Source organism: Nelumbo nucifera, chromosome 1 (assembly GCF_055504915.1).
Source record: "Nelumbo nucifera cultivar China Antique chromosome 1, China Antique-T2T, whole genome shotgun sequence".
NCBI lineage: Eukaryota > Viridiplantae > Streptophyta > Magnoliopsida > Proteales > Nelumbonaceae > Nelumbo > Nelumbo nucifera.
Window position 1 is genome coordinate 196,011,007 of NC_142649.1, and position 14,935 is coordinate 196,025,941.

Genomic DNA, 14,935 nt, shown 5'->3' on the forward strand with positions numbered 1-14,935 from the left:
GGGTCTTCACTATTTGTGGCATAATGAGTTGTGTGACAAGTTGGGCATGATTGACATATATGCTCCAACTTGAGGGGGAGTGTCGCCAACTACATACTTTTGAATAGAACTTTTCTCCCTCTCGTCTTCTTCTTTCCTTTCTCCCTTCTCTCTTTCGTCTTCTTCTTTCCTTTCCCCCTTCTCTCTTCCCTCCTATTTTTGTTTTTGCTTCTTGTTGGACTACACCCACTACTACTACAGATGACATCCCTACTAGCACCATTGAGCCTTAGCCTCAGATGATCTTGAACTTTCTATTGTAGTTCGCAAAGGAAAGCACCATTGCACCTCATCTACTATCCATTGTATGTCCCTGTTTCTTTCTTATGACCATCTTTCATCATTATATATATCCTTTTTGGCTTCCATTGTTGCTATACCCATTAGCAGATCAATATAAGAAGCCCTGGTGGTGCTTGAGTGGAAGGAAGCAATGAAAGTTGAGATGGATGCTCTTGTAAAAAGTGATACTTGGGAATTAGTGGATCAACCTAGAGGGAAGAAAACCTGTTGGATGCAGATGGATATTCATAGTAAAATACAACGTAGATGGTTCAATTGAAAGATACAATGCTTGACTAGTTGCTAAGGGGTACACATGGGCTTATGGTATTGATTACTTGGAAACCTGCACCAATTGCCAAAATGAACACCATAAGAGTTTTGTTGTCACTTGCTGCAAATTTTTCAGGGTTGTTCCAAGTGGATGTTAAAAATTTCTAAATGGTGACATGTAGGAGGAGGTGCATATAGAGTTGCCTCTTTTTTTTTATGATATAGATGCTGGTAAGAAAGTTTGTCGGTTGAAGAAAACATGATCTGAAGCAATCTCCAAGAGCATGGTTTGATAGATTTAGACTTGCCTTGGGAAAAATTGGGTACATACAGGCTTAGTCTAGTCACACTCTTTTTATCAAGAAAGTAGGTTTTGCCTTGACTCTCTTGGTTGTGTATGTTGATTATATTGTAGTAGTAGGAACTCGGGGAATGATATTGATGAGATTAATTCTCTTAAGCAGTTACTCAATCAAGAGTTTGAAGTGAAGGATCTAGGTGAGTTGGGGTGTTTCTTGGGAATTGAAGTGGCTAGGTCCAAGCATGGTATTTTCATCTCCTGGAGGAAATATGTCCTTAATCTTTTAGAGGAAACTAGAAAATTGGGGGTTAAACCTATAGACACACCCATTGAGCAAAATCATAAGATAAATGCAAAAGAGGGTGGGCCTCTTGATGATAAAGGCATGTATCAACGGCTGGTGGGAAACCTTCTCTATCTTTGCCTGACACATCCTGATGTTTCTAATGCAATTAGTATATGCACTCTCCTAGGACAACCCATCTTCCTATTGTTGAAAGAATACTAGCCTACTTGATGAGGTGTCCAAGCCAAGGTATATTCTTCAAGAATAATGGTCATATAAAGATAGGAGTGTACATTGATGTAGAATGGGCAAGGTGTGATAGGAGATCCACTTTAGGGTACTGTGCTCTTGTTGGAGGAAATCTTGTTTCTTGGAGGAGTAAGAAACAAAATGTTATTGCTCGCTCTAGTGCTGAAGCAGAGTATGTGTCTATGTCAAATGGTGTGGCTGAAGTGTTATGGCTGAGATCCCTACTTGGAGAATTGGGCATTGAGTATGAAAGACCCTTGGTGTTGTATTGTGATAACCAAGCTGCCATTAACATTGCTCATGACCCAATACATCATGATAGAACAAAACATATTGAAGCAAATCGATATTTCATCAAAGAGAGGGAGAGAGAGAGAGAGAGAGAGAGAGAGAGAGAGAGAGAGAGTTGATTCTTAGGAAGTGTCTTCCTTATGTAGCTTCTGATATGCAACTTGCTGATCTCTTCACCAAAGCAGTCAAACAAAGTCAAGCTAGATAAAGATTTACGCAAGTTGGGAATGATGAATATCTATCCCAAATTGAGGGGGATTGTAGAGATACAACTAATTAGTTTGTGGTCCATTGGTTTATTATTATTGTTGTTTTGTTGTCAGTCATTATTAGTCTTTTCTTTCTTTCATATTGGTGGCAGGGGTATTCCTGTCAATGTATATCTCTTTTATTTGATTAATATAAATAGCAGCCAATGGGGCGGTAGGACATTTAGATCCTGCACCCCTTTTCTCATTCTTTTCGTCTCTCTTCTTCTTCTTCTTCTTCTTCTTCTTCTCTGATTTCTTTCTTCTTTTTCTCCTTTTCTTTTCTGTTTTCTTGCTAAAACAGGTCTGATTACTATTGGTTACGACCAACAGCTTAAGTTTAGGTCTAGATGGAATTTGTAATGTTCTTTCATTTTATTTTCTTGTGTCTTTGATGTCAATGTAATAGAGTTTTGTATTTGGTATTGTTGCCACTGTAACTGATAATATTTATTTGTCATCTCTCACAAATCTCTAATCCCTTCTGTTACAGTTGACAGATTTTGGGCTCTCAAAGGTTGGTCTTATTAACAGCACAGATGATCTATCAGGTCCAGCAGTTGGTGGCAGTGCTCTTCTAGGAGATGAACCAAAATATGCTGAACAGCATACACCTAAATGGGAACAGCGCCAAAAGCATTCAGCTGTTGGCACTCCTGATTATCTGGCACCTGAGATACTTTTAGGAATGGGACATGGTTTGTATTCTTATATTAACCTGAAGTAACATATACCGTATAAACCAGTAAGCTTATTAAGCTTATTCTTTTTTATTTTTTCCCTTTTGATTTTTAGTTTCTTGTGCTATTCTATTTCTAGGTACAACAGCAGATTGGTGGTCTGTGGGTGTTATTCTTTTTGAGTTGCTTGTTGGTATCCCGCCATTCAACGCACAACATCCACAGGTAGTCATCTGATATTGACAACATATAGACTTTTCCAAATGCTTCTAAAAAGCATTTAAGATGCTCCTTTTCATGTTTCCGACTTGGCAATTGAATTTTTCTGAGATTCATTTTGGGGGTTTTGGTGTCTTGATTGGGTATTTGAGGGGCATCAGGCTGGTTTGATTTTCTGGGTTCTTTTTGTCATTTTTTGTTTTGTATTCTATTGTTATGTGTAAGGGGCTTTCGTTAACTGGGACTTATTTAGTTTGGTTCTGGATTTTGTTGATTTGGGATTGTTTTTGTCTCCTTGGGGTTCTTTTCAGGTTGGTCTTCCTCTTCAGGTGATTGCTCATCACCTTCCTTGTACCATCTTTTTTGGTTCAATAAAAATTTCTCTTCTATCTTCAAAAAAAATTGAAATTTTCCGAGCTTCTTGTTTTCAGTTGTGTGTATGTGATCACAAAATGCATACCATTTTTAATCCTAGAACTTCTATTGGAGGGATTAAATTAATCAACCAAATACGTTGGCAATTCAATTACTATTCTTCATCCAATGATTTCCTTTTAAACCTGCAAGGGTGCAACATATGTACCGTATCATCTATTTTGCACTTAACAAGATCTTTGTGAAATATTCATCAATATTGTTTTTTTCCTTTTTCATAACGTAGGAAGTTAGTAACAAATTTGTTCTTGAAGCATTTATGAGGAAATCAGTGCATTTCAAATTTTGTACCATTTCATTTTTATAGACATACAGAGCCAACACTCTTTACTAATGGTTTGTTATTTATTGCAGCAAATTTTTGATAATATAATGAACAGAGATATACCCTGGCCACAAGTACCCGAGGAAATGAGTTATGAAGCATATGATCTGATTGATAAGTAAGTTCCTAAAATATTGATAGGAAATCACCTTAGACCAGTGATTTTTTAAAGAATCTCAATGATTCATTATGCACGTATTTTTTTTTTGATAGTAAAGAAAAATTTTATTAAAAGAAAAATGAAGAAACAAAGCAAGGTGACTAGGGCTGTAATTGGATCAGACTCGAATCGGATGCAGCAAAATCCACATATGATCCGATTACTAAGAACGTACATCCGAATATGATCAGATGTAAAGACTCGGATTCAAATTTGAATCCTAACAGACTCGGATCGTATGCAGATTTAATCCAACTCCACTATAAATTTATGAAAATACCAGAAAAATAAAAAATTTATTTACTTTTCAACATTTGTATATAATAAATTAATATAAATATAACATATTAAGTTTATTATATATAAAATCATATATAATATAATATATAGAATATACTTTTATAATTTTAAATGTAATTATATAAAATTTATATATTAAAATTAATAAATATTGTAAAATAATTGGATTCGGGTTTTAATTGGATCGAATGGGGTCAAATCCGAATCCGATCTGATTACATAAATACATCATCCAAATCCGAGATAATCGGAATGGATGTCAGGTCAGCCTCGAATTTTTGGGTATCATTGACAGGCCTAAAGGTGACAAGATATTGCAAGGGGAGAAAAGGAAGAAAATAAAACCCTTACATAATAGCACCCCTTCATATCTAGCAAGATAAAAAGACCCTATATCTAAACCATAGTTGTCAAGGCGTCGCCTAGGCGACTAGGCATCCTTGGCTGGCCACCTCGCCCAAACGCCTTGACTTTTAGGAACTAGGCGCCCGCCTAGGCGACAAAAATGACAAGGTGGGCGCCTTTTATAATATCATTTATATTGTTGTATCTTATTAATGTATGTGTTAATACATTTTGTTATATATAGCATATATATCAATTATACTTTGTTTTAATGTTTTACTATTGAAATTTAAAAGATCAAAGGGTTTTAAGAAGAGAAAAAGAAAGAAAGAAAGAAAGAAAGAAAAGAAAGAGGAAAGAAAGAATAGAATAGTAAAGTTCTTTTTTTCTATTCTCTCTCTCTCTGTAATTAAATAAAATAGAAACTCCATCCTTGTTTTTTTCTATTTTACTTTCCATCTTGAATATTTATCATATAAAGTTAATAACCTTCTTTAGCTGCTAATTAATATGAATTTGCTCTATTAAATACTTATTATAGTAGTATTATTTTTGAAAATAATGAAATTAATATATGCAAAAGATTTTCATCTTTTAGATGTGTTGATTTGCCACATTTTTAGAGGAAATTTAATGTTCTTAATAAAGAGAATTGCTATTTTTTCAATTAACATACATGCTGAATGGTATATAAAACTAGGAAACTAGCCAAAAGTCAGTTTTTTTTATATTATAAAATTTTTATCGCCTAGGTGACTAGGCGCCCCAGTGTCGCCCAGAATCGCCTAGACACTTTGAAAACTATGATCTAAAACTAAAATGCCAATCAATAAACTTCTTGCCAACTCCCAACAACAAATCAGTAGAAACTGCTTTCCAAAAATTGCACTTCACAACTAGCTTCTATATTTTCTCTCGATAGGTCTCACAACTAACTTCTATCCTTCTTTATAATAAATCTTATCCTCTGATATGACCCTCATCCTAATGATATAGCTATCCTTTCGCCTTATTAATCTTCTTCTTCCTAGAACATCCATATTCCTTCCTTCTTCCCTCAATCTCACTTAGATTTTAAGGTGACATTTGGTTTGTTAATAATTCTATGGTAAGTTACTTACCAAGAAGTAACTTATCACATAAGTTACCTATAATCAGCCATATTTTTTTTGCATCACCTAATTTACTTAAACTTATCAAAGTTGTTTTATAGATGGAAAGACAAAGTGTTTTACTTTTCTACTGATGGTCAGTGAATATCAGTAGAAAAGTTATGTGGCGAACAAAGTACCTCCAGGTGATTTTGTTCTCTCTCTCTCTCTTCCTTTTTCAATTCCCACAACCACATCTGAGGCCCTTTGGCCAATGCATTCCTACCATTTTCACCTCTCCTTACCCCCACTTCCATCATGGAAAACCCTACCACTCTTCTTATCCCATAGTCCTCTATTCTCATCCCAGCACACCTTGATCCCTATAGACCTCTTTCTTTTTCTTATCACTCCCCCTCGACTTCTTATGGCAATCCCATAGTATTCTAGTCCCATCTCAACTTCCCAATATAACCTCAATAATCCTTTTCTCCGTTTTGTACCTCCTTCCTTAAAGTATCCTCTAAACCGTTGCACTGGATTTGAAGATGAAGGGAGAAAGAGGGAAAAAACCCCTGCTGTATCAGTCATAGGTGTGTCCCTTGATGATGTAGGACCAGCTCAGTTCTAGTCCTTAGAGAATGTTGAATGGTCTTCTTGATCAGAGTTTTATGGCTGTCAATGGCTGTAATGGCTTCTTGAAGGAATAAGAGAGAAAATAGGGAGAGAAAGAAGAGAGAAAATACCTGGAATCACTCACAGGGTGCCTAGAATCACTATAGGGCATGGGAATCACTCACCATAGCTAGCATAAGCTGAAGAAAACTCAATATGATTCATTGCCTTTGTGTAAAACGTCCATACATATTTATAGACTCTAAACTCATAATAATCCTAGGAGTCAAACTGTTAGACTCATAATAGTCTTAGGAGTCAAACTGTTAGACTCAATAATCCTAGTAGGATTCAAACTAAGCTGTTATATCCTAATTCAATTCAAAGAAGACTCAATAACTCTAATCCTACTTATGCAATGACTCTGAAATTTTAAGCATAAGCAAACTATAACTAGACAATTTAAACCCTATCATTGGACCCTACAGAAAATTGCAAAAATGACAAAAATACCCCTACTATCCTAAATACAGAAATACATAAAATATCATAATATTCCAAGTTTGACTCTTCAGCTCCTGCATCACTTGATCCCAATCTGGAGAAGAAAACAAGAAGAAATATGGAGGAAGAAGAGAGAAGAGAGAAAAGAGAGAGAAGAAAGGAGAAAGATTTGAGAACAGCAACAGTCCGGTGGCGCCAGATTTTATTAGTATATATAGTGCGACAATAATAAAAAGGCAAAAAGACATTACTGTCCTTGTGGCACATATAGTACAAAATGCTAACTATTCTAACAAATACTATCTAATAAATGATTTCTTTTGACAATAATTAAATGCACTTTTACTAATTAGAAAACAGGTGTGCAACTTATGGAAAAAGAAATCGCCACATGTGAAGACCACTATTTTGTACCAATTCAAGTGGTTTTGGGAATATTGTTGCATGTTTCTAGAAGTATAAAAGAATGGAAGAAGACAAGAATCTTCACTTGGCTAGCTTTCTAAACTGATGAATGGGGTTGGCAAATTTGAAATTAGTAGAGAACCTTCTCCCTCTATGCTAACTAGAAATCTTCAGGCTTTATCAAATGCTTGTATTTTCTAATCTATTGTAAGAACTATGGAGGGCTGGAGTATTGAGCAGAAGTTAACCAGTAACTTGGGACTAGGTGGAGGTACCAATGATTCTTTTGGACTTGGGATTATTACCACAGATAAATTAGATGTTACAACTTGTCAGAAGTTGGTGGAGAAGAATGGAGTCTTTGAGTTCTTGGTTGGACTAAACCTTGGATTTGATATTGCCGGCAACCATCCTTCCCAGAAAGAGTCGACTCTTTCTTAAGCTCATGCCTTTGTGTCTAGAGAGGAGAGTAGGAGGAATGTTATGTTGAGACAATCTGGGATTGACCAATCAGCTATGGCTAGTACAATCAAGCCTAAGTCAAATAAAGACATGGGGAGTAGTGAGATCAGGAGGGAGGATAGGAAAGATTTTGGTGTGTAACTATTGCAAGAAGCCTAAGCATACCAAAGACACTTGTTGAAAGCTCCATCCACATCTCATACCAGCTTGGGTAAAGAACAAGAAGGGAAATGCAAATGTGGCAAGTACTAGAGACTCTTCGAGACCTCTTACCTAAGCCGGCTTGGAGTCCATTGCAATGGCAACAGTCAAAACTGAATTGGAGAAGTATAGACAGCTTATGAGTAAGAAAGATTTGGTTAGTTCTAGTTCTTCAAGTGGGCAACAAAGTGCAGGAAATCCAAAAGCCAATCACACTACTTCCTTTGCTCATACAGGTAGTTCATATGCAGTTGCAAATTATGCATCCACCTCGAGTAAGGAGGGACCTCATTGGATTATAGACTCAAGAGCATTTGAGCACATGACCAATATGTTTACCCTTTTCAATTCATACTAATCTTCTTTCTGTGAGTGGCTTGACAAAGAATTTGAACTATTCAGTGACTTTCATTCCTGGTAATTGTGTTTTGTAGGATCTGGAGTAAAATTAGGATGATTGGGAGTGGTCATGAGGAGAGTGGTGTCTACCTTCTAGATGAGCTTCCGAGACATCAGAGCCACCATGTTAGTAGCAGTAGTAATGGGTTAGAGTTAGCAAGTTAGATTATGCTCTGGCATAGTCGTTTAGGTCATCTTTCTTTTAGTTCATTAAAATGTTTGTTTCCAAAATTATTTGAGCTTGTTTAGTTATCTAGTCTGGAGTGTGAAAGTTGTCAGTTGGGAAAGCATTGTAAACATTCTTTTAAACCAAGTAATAAAATAAGTATTTCTTCTTTTAATATTGTTTACATTGATGTATGAGGACCTTATTATATTTCTTCCATGGGGGGTTACTACTATTTTCTTTTGTTTGTGGATGATTACCCTCAATATTCTTGGATATATTTGATGAGATCACATTATGAGGTATCTATTTTGGTGCGGAAATTCTACCAAATGGTTCTCATACAGTTTGGAGTGAGGGAGATTGATGGTTCTCATCATTCTACCAGATGGTTCTTATACTGGTTGTCTTATAGGGGATGGTTTGAGGGAATTTGATGCACTCAAGAAGTCACTACAGCAAGAATTTGAGATTAAGGATCTAGGTAAACTAAAATATTTCTCAGGGATTGAGGTTGCAAAATCTAAGCATGGGATATTCATCTCTCAGAGGAAGTATGTATTGGACCTACTGCAGGAAACTAGGAGTTAAACCAACTGATACTCTTTTTGATCCATACCACAGGATTAATGCTCTGGATGGTGAGTTGGTTAAGAAGGTGGGGAGATATTAAAGGATGGTAGGTCGGCTACTATACTTGTGCATGACACGCCTAGACATTTCCTATGTTGTGAGTGTTGTGGGTCAATATATGCATACTCCTTAGGTTCAACATTGGGAAGCTATTGATAGGATACTTGCATACCTAAAGAAACATCCTAGAAGAGGAATTTTATTTACAAACCATGAGAATTTGAAATTGGAGTCCTATACAAATGCAGATTAGGCAGGTTGTCTAGATGACAGGAGATCTACATCAGGGGTATGTACCTTTGTGGGGGAAATTTGGTTTCATAGAAAAGTAAAAAACAACCAGTGGTGGCAAGATCAAGTGTAGAAGCCGAATATAGATCTATGGCCCATGGTGTCTCAAAATTACTTTAGGTTAGATCCTTGCTGAGTGAAATTGGGATAGATGCAAAGGAGCCCATGATGTTATATTATGACAACCCAACTGCAACCAATATTGCCCACGATCCAGTTCAGTATGTCAAGACAAAGCGTATACCCGGCACACGATACGCTACGACTGAAGGTGTATCTTGCCATTCATGTGTATCGAAGCGTATCAGGTCGATACAAGCGCATATTGCCTTGTATCGGTGCATACCGGTCCGATACCATGCGATACGGACTGATAGGCGCGAGCTTGTTTATTAAAAGTTAAAGACAAATGCATGACTCGAACCTATGTCTCCCTAGATGGCAAGCGCCTTTATCTTAAGGCAACTCCTAAACCATTAAGGCAACTTCGTACTTGTGTAAATATTTAAAATAAAATAACTTTTATTACATATAGCATCTATATAGTACATGTAATTCAAATAAATATTATATTTATGTTCAATAATTTTAACCAAAAATTATAAAGAACAATATTCAAAATTGATATTATATAAACCAATGGAATACATAATCTATCAAATCTACATTAAAATCAAAAGATGATTTTAATCTCAAGAAATTTATGCAAATAAAATAATTATTTTAATACTTAAAAATTAATATATATATATATATGTATTAAATTATTAATTCATTAATATTTTAATTTACATTACCTTAAATAACAACATATTAAGTATTTACAAAAATAAAAAATGTTTAGAAAATATTTGAGTATAATATTAAATAGAATCTACCAATTCTACTAATCAACATTTAAACAAAAAATGATTTTTAATTTTAGAAAAAACCATAGAAACAAAACTATCAACAATGTAATAGTTATATTAGTAATTAAAAATTTGCATATATATATATGTGCATATATGTATCTTAGAAATTTTAACAGATTTGATATATTTTAAATTGAAATTATATTTTTTATAAATTATTAATTGATATTTTAGTTTACATTTGAGAATTTAATATTTAGTTGACATTTTTGTTAATGTAAAAAATTAAAAATAGTAAAATAGAAAATAATTGATATAATAATTAAAATATAATATGTGCATTTTTTATGTGTCTTGGATTCTTAATTGATGCATTATAAATAAAATTGTGTGATGTTTATGCATCCTGTTATATTAATTGCAATATATTTTATCATATATACCATTAAAATGTACATTTCCTTTGTATTTATGCATGATTTGTAACTATTTGATTTTAAATTTAGTGTTATTAATATATTTATGGAATTTATTTGTGTTTCCCTAATGTATCTAAGCGTTCCCATTTTTTTCATCCGTATCCATGCATTTCCAAGGCGTATCCGTATCCAAGTTGTCCAATACGATACTCAGTACCAATACTTTGATCCTTGAGCCTGCCTTATGTCTCCTATGAGTTACAATTAGCTGATACCAAAGGGGTTGCAAAGAACAAACTTGAACATGACCTATGCAAGTTGGGAATGTATGACATTTACTCCCAACTTGAAGGGGAGGGTTGAAGATTTTGTGCAGATTTGTTGGTTAATTTGTTTAGTTAGAGAGTAGGGACCACAACACACTTGTTGGGACCCTTTAGAGTGGTGTTTTAAAGTATTTTATCGAGTATTTTGGGTTAGCCGCCCTATAAGGGCATATTAGTCATTATACATGATTTTACTTAAAGTATGAATATCAATAAGAGGGGGCAACCAGATCTGATAGCTCTCTCATTCTTGTCTCCATTCTCTCTTCTTCTCTCTTCTCACAAAAACTTATTTTCTTCTTTCTCTGCAATTTTTGTTTCTGTATATTTCTACTAAGGCAAAGTATTGAATTGATTTATAATAAATTAATAATGTGCAAAAAGAAAGTACATTAGCCAATCATCCAAAAAAGGTCCAACCTGCAAAACATAACTTAGTTGGACACGCTGAAATATTCTTTGTACACCCAACCAAGAACTATGCAAACCTATAAGATTACTTTTAATTTCCTCCATGTCAGAATATTTATTGTCAAAAATACGACTATTTCTTTCCTTCAGATTAACCAGATGATAGCTGCCAGGAAAATATTCCATAATAGTTTATCCCTCCTGTTCAGACCTTTAGTTTTCCAACCTCGCAGAATCTGTATTACTGATTCCAGAAAGCAGATAATCTTTCTTTAATGTGTGAAAGGCTAGCGTCAATTATTCATAAAAAAAAATTGCTAGTGTCAATAAGGTAAGCTACATGCATGTGTTCTTTGAATTTCTTTTATCTTCCTTTCAGATTGTTGACTGAAAATCCAGTCCAGAGACTTGGAGCAACTGGAGCTGGAGAGGTAAGGTCCTATCTGTTGTTGATGAATATATATTATATGCAACTCTGCACATTAAATAATGGTAGAAGATTAGCAAAAAAGAATGATCATTGTGGCAGGTGAAGTGCCATGATTTCTTCAAAAACATCAACTGGGACACACTTGCCAGACAGAAGGTCATTTTCCCTTTAGTTTATTTTCTCTTAAACTAATTTTCTTAAATGCCACACAAACATTAATGGAGTATGGTCTTATTATTTACAGGCTGCATTTGTTCCATCAGCAGAAGGTGCATATGATACAAGTTATTTCACAAGCCGTTATGCATGGAATTCATCAGATGAGCAAGTTCGTTCAGCAGGCTATGACTCTGATGACACGACTGAAACTTGCAGCATATCCTGTAGTGGTAGCTCATTCAGCAACCCACAAGATGAAGATGTATAGACAATTTTCTTAGACCATTCAATTAATATCTATAGACTGTATATCATCCTTTTTAAGTTCTAACGGTTGGATGCCTGTGAAACAGGGGGATGAGTGTGGTAATCTTGCAGATTTTGGAACTCCCACCCTTTCAGTGAAGTATTCATTCAGCAATTTTTCTTTTAAGGTAAACCTGCTATAGCTGGATATCTTTTGATGCATTTTATTTATTTAAGAAACCAGGATACAACTCTTCTTTCTCTTGTATATTCAGAATTTGTCTCAGCTAGCTTCCATCAATTATGATATGCTTCTAAAGTGTAGCAAGGATTTTTCAGAACCTTCCGATCCTTGAATCACAAAACAGTGAATTTAGATAGTTGCTTCATAAACAATGAGTTACTCTCATGGATCTCCTGCGAATCTCTGTTTATTCATCTACCTTCTTTCACGTCTGGATGTTGGTGATTTTGTTTCGGAAACAACAAATGTTCATGAAGAGCAAAGTTTGATCATCTAGGTAGAATTGACACCAGGTGCATATATTCAACTCAGATCGAGGGCGTTAGAACTGATTAAAGTATAATCTTCATTGAATTTATTTCTTCTTTCATACGAACATTGAAATGGTGTACACCGAATTTCTAGCTTTTGCCCATATGTACATATCTTTTTCTCTTTCAATTACTGAAATTTAGCTCTTTTTCTTCTCATTCTTCAGTTTTGTTCTTAGTAGTGTTAACACAGTAGCGCTGACGTCACACAATGAAATATTAAAGGTGATGCTTTTAATACGCTCAAGAAAAACACACGATAGTTTCTGATTACAAAATATACGGCAATAATTCTATCTAATACCATTCTCCAAAATTTTCCTGGAAGCCAATGGTTACGATGCCAGAAAGGTATGACACCGAAAGAAATTTGACCAATCAGGTTCACTGTGAATTTTGATGAATACTAGCTGATTGATACCATTTTTAATACCGGTTGATTAGTTACAAGTTTTATAAGGTATCATGCCTTTCCGGTATCATAAAATTTTTGGATAAACATTTGGAACCTAGATATGTCTTAGAACTAATTTTACCTCCAATATATAAAATGATGAGCATAACTGATGTAGAACGATTAATCGAAAACCCAACCAATCCAGAAAATATGATCTTATACAGTTCATGGTGTAAATGGGCTAACAAACCTAAGATGTGTGGGCAGTACGCCGAGAAGAGTCCAGTGTAGACTTAGATGAAAAAATTTCAGCGAGTTTCATCTGGTTACGTCGATGTTTTGGTGTGAACAGGTTACCTTGCTCAATCCATAAATGATAAATTCAATGAATTCAAAGTTATCAAATGATGTGCATGTTGGCACAAACGTTGACAACGTGAAAATTATATATAAGTACCTTGTACTTAGGGATAGTGACATTTGCAACTTAAGGTATGTCTTACTTAGAACTAATTTTACCTCCAATATATAAAATGATGAGCAAAACTTAGTCTGAGCTTTCGAGTGCAACTTATTATCCTGAACTTTTTGAAATATACACTCAAGTACAACACCCTCAACAATGCGGATGGTAAATTATCAAATTGCCCACCATTTACTAATTTATTTAAGATCAATTCTACAACTTAGGGAAAAATAAACAAAATGGAATGACAAATTAGAAGGGCATAATGATTGCACTGAGACCAGAAGCAACTCTGAAATTCAATAGTCTCTAAAAACAGTGAACTTTGGAGAGGAGGCTGCATTCATTATTTACATTAGTTTCAAACAAGTCTCTCCCGTTAGGGGTGTAAACGGTATTTGAAAATTCGAGTCCAAAATCGAGATTATATATAATTTAATCGAATTTGGATTATTCGAATGCCATTGGCAGTCGAATTTGAATGAAGCATTTTTATCGATTAATTAATCAAATCGAATTCGAATAGGAGTTGATCTGATTCGATAATTATTCGATTTGATAAATATATATTATACGTATATATCGATATATATATTAATATATTATTTTGTTGGAGTACAATGAATGATGCCTTTTGAAAATTTTCTTTTATAATATTATTTTAATAATAAAGACAGAGACACTATGATGATTTTTTGGTCAAATAAAATAATATTTTAATACTTTTTATATTTTAATAATAAAACAATTGAACCAATGCGGATGTTATGATGATTTTTGGAACAAACAAAGTTATATTTTAATATTTTTTTATCAAAAGGCCCGCATCTCATTAATTATTTTGTACTTTTCATTTCAATCGCTTTTAATTTACTATTCATCTTTCTTCTTCCTCAGTTCTTACTCTGCAACATGTTTTCTTCGCATCTTTTCTTTTGGTCCATTGCAACTTGTAAGTTTTAATGTTAATTTCCCTTTCTTCATTCCTTTTTTTATTTTTTACATACAAGTGTTTTTTATTAGTCGCTTTCTCTCTCTTCCTCTCTCTCCATCTCTTGCTCTCTTTCCCTCTTGATGTTGCAAAGCACATGAACTTGGTGGACAATTTCTCTGTTGCAAACCACACTAATGGTGATGCTTGTTGCAGTGACATCAAATTGATAGACGGCTATGATTCAAAAAAATAATTAATTTGTTTTTCTTTTTTTTGAATATTAAATCAATAGGGAATGAAAAAAAAAAAAAAAACTTCAAACCAGGTTTCTTCTTCTTCCCTTGATGAAGAGGTCGGTGTTAAAAATGTATTTCAAATTCGAATCAAATTCGAACATTCGATTATTTAGACAAATTCAATGTGTTGCTTTAAGAAAACGTCGGATATTGAATCGAATTCGAATATGTATCTATTTAATCGGTTTCGAATTCGAACCAAACCTGATCCAATTCAAATTCGCTCCGTTTACACTCCTATC

General features: G+C 34.3%; 1 protein-coding gene across 4 annotated transcripts in view; it reads left to right on the forward strand.

The window, feature by feature from the left end:
• LOC104602263 (putative serine/threonine protein kinase IRE) overlaps nt 1–12,759 on the forward strand; it is a 124,827-nt gene extending 112,068 nt beyond the window's left edge. Inside the window, exons 10-17 of one of the 4 annotated variants that reach the window (XM_010265884.3) lie at nt 2,463–2,667; nt 2,789–2,874; nt 3,658–3,746; nt 11,590–11,641; nt 11,740–11,796; nt 11,885–12,061; nt 12,153–12,233; nt 12,321–12,759. In XM_010265884.3, coding sequence (XP_010264186.1) covers nt 2,463–2,667; nt 2,789–2,874; nt 3,658–3,746; nt 11,590–11,641; nt 11,740–11,796; nt 11,885–12,061; nt 12,153–12,233; nt 12,321–12,401 — 828 coding nt within the window. In that variant the 3' untranslated portion in view covers nt 12,402–12,759. Of the gene's footprint in view, nt 1–2,462; nt 2,668–2,788; nt 2,875–3,657; nt 3,747–11,589; nt 11,642–11,722; nt 11,797–11,884; nt 12,062–12,152; nt 12,234–12,320 lie in introns of those variants that run through there. The other 3 variants (XM_088895744.1, XR_016080866.1, XM_088895745.1) reach the window with 3 other exon arrangements.
• The last annotated feature ends 2,176 nt before the right edge of the window (nt 12,760–14,935 follow it).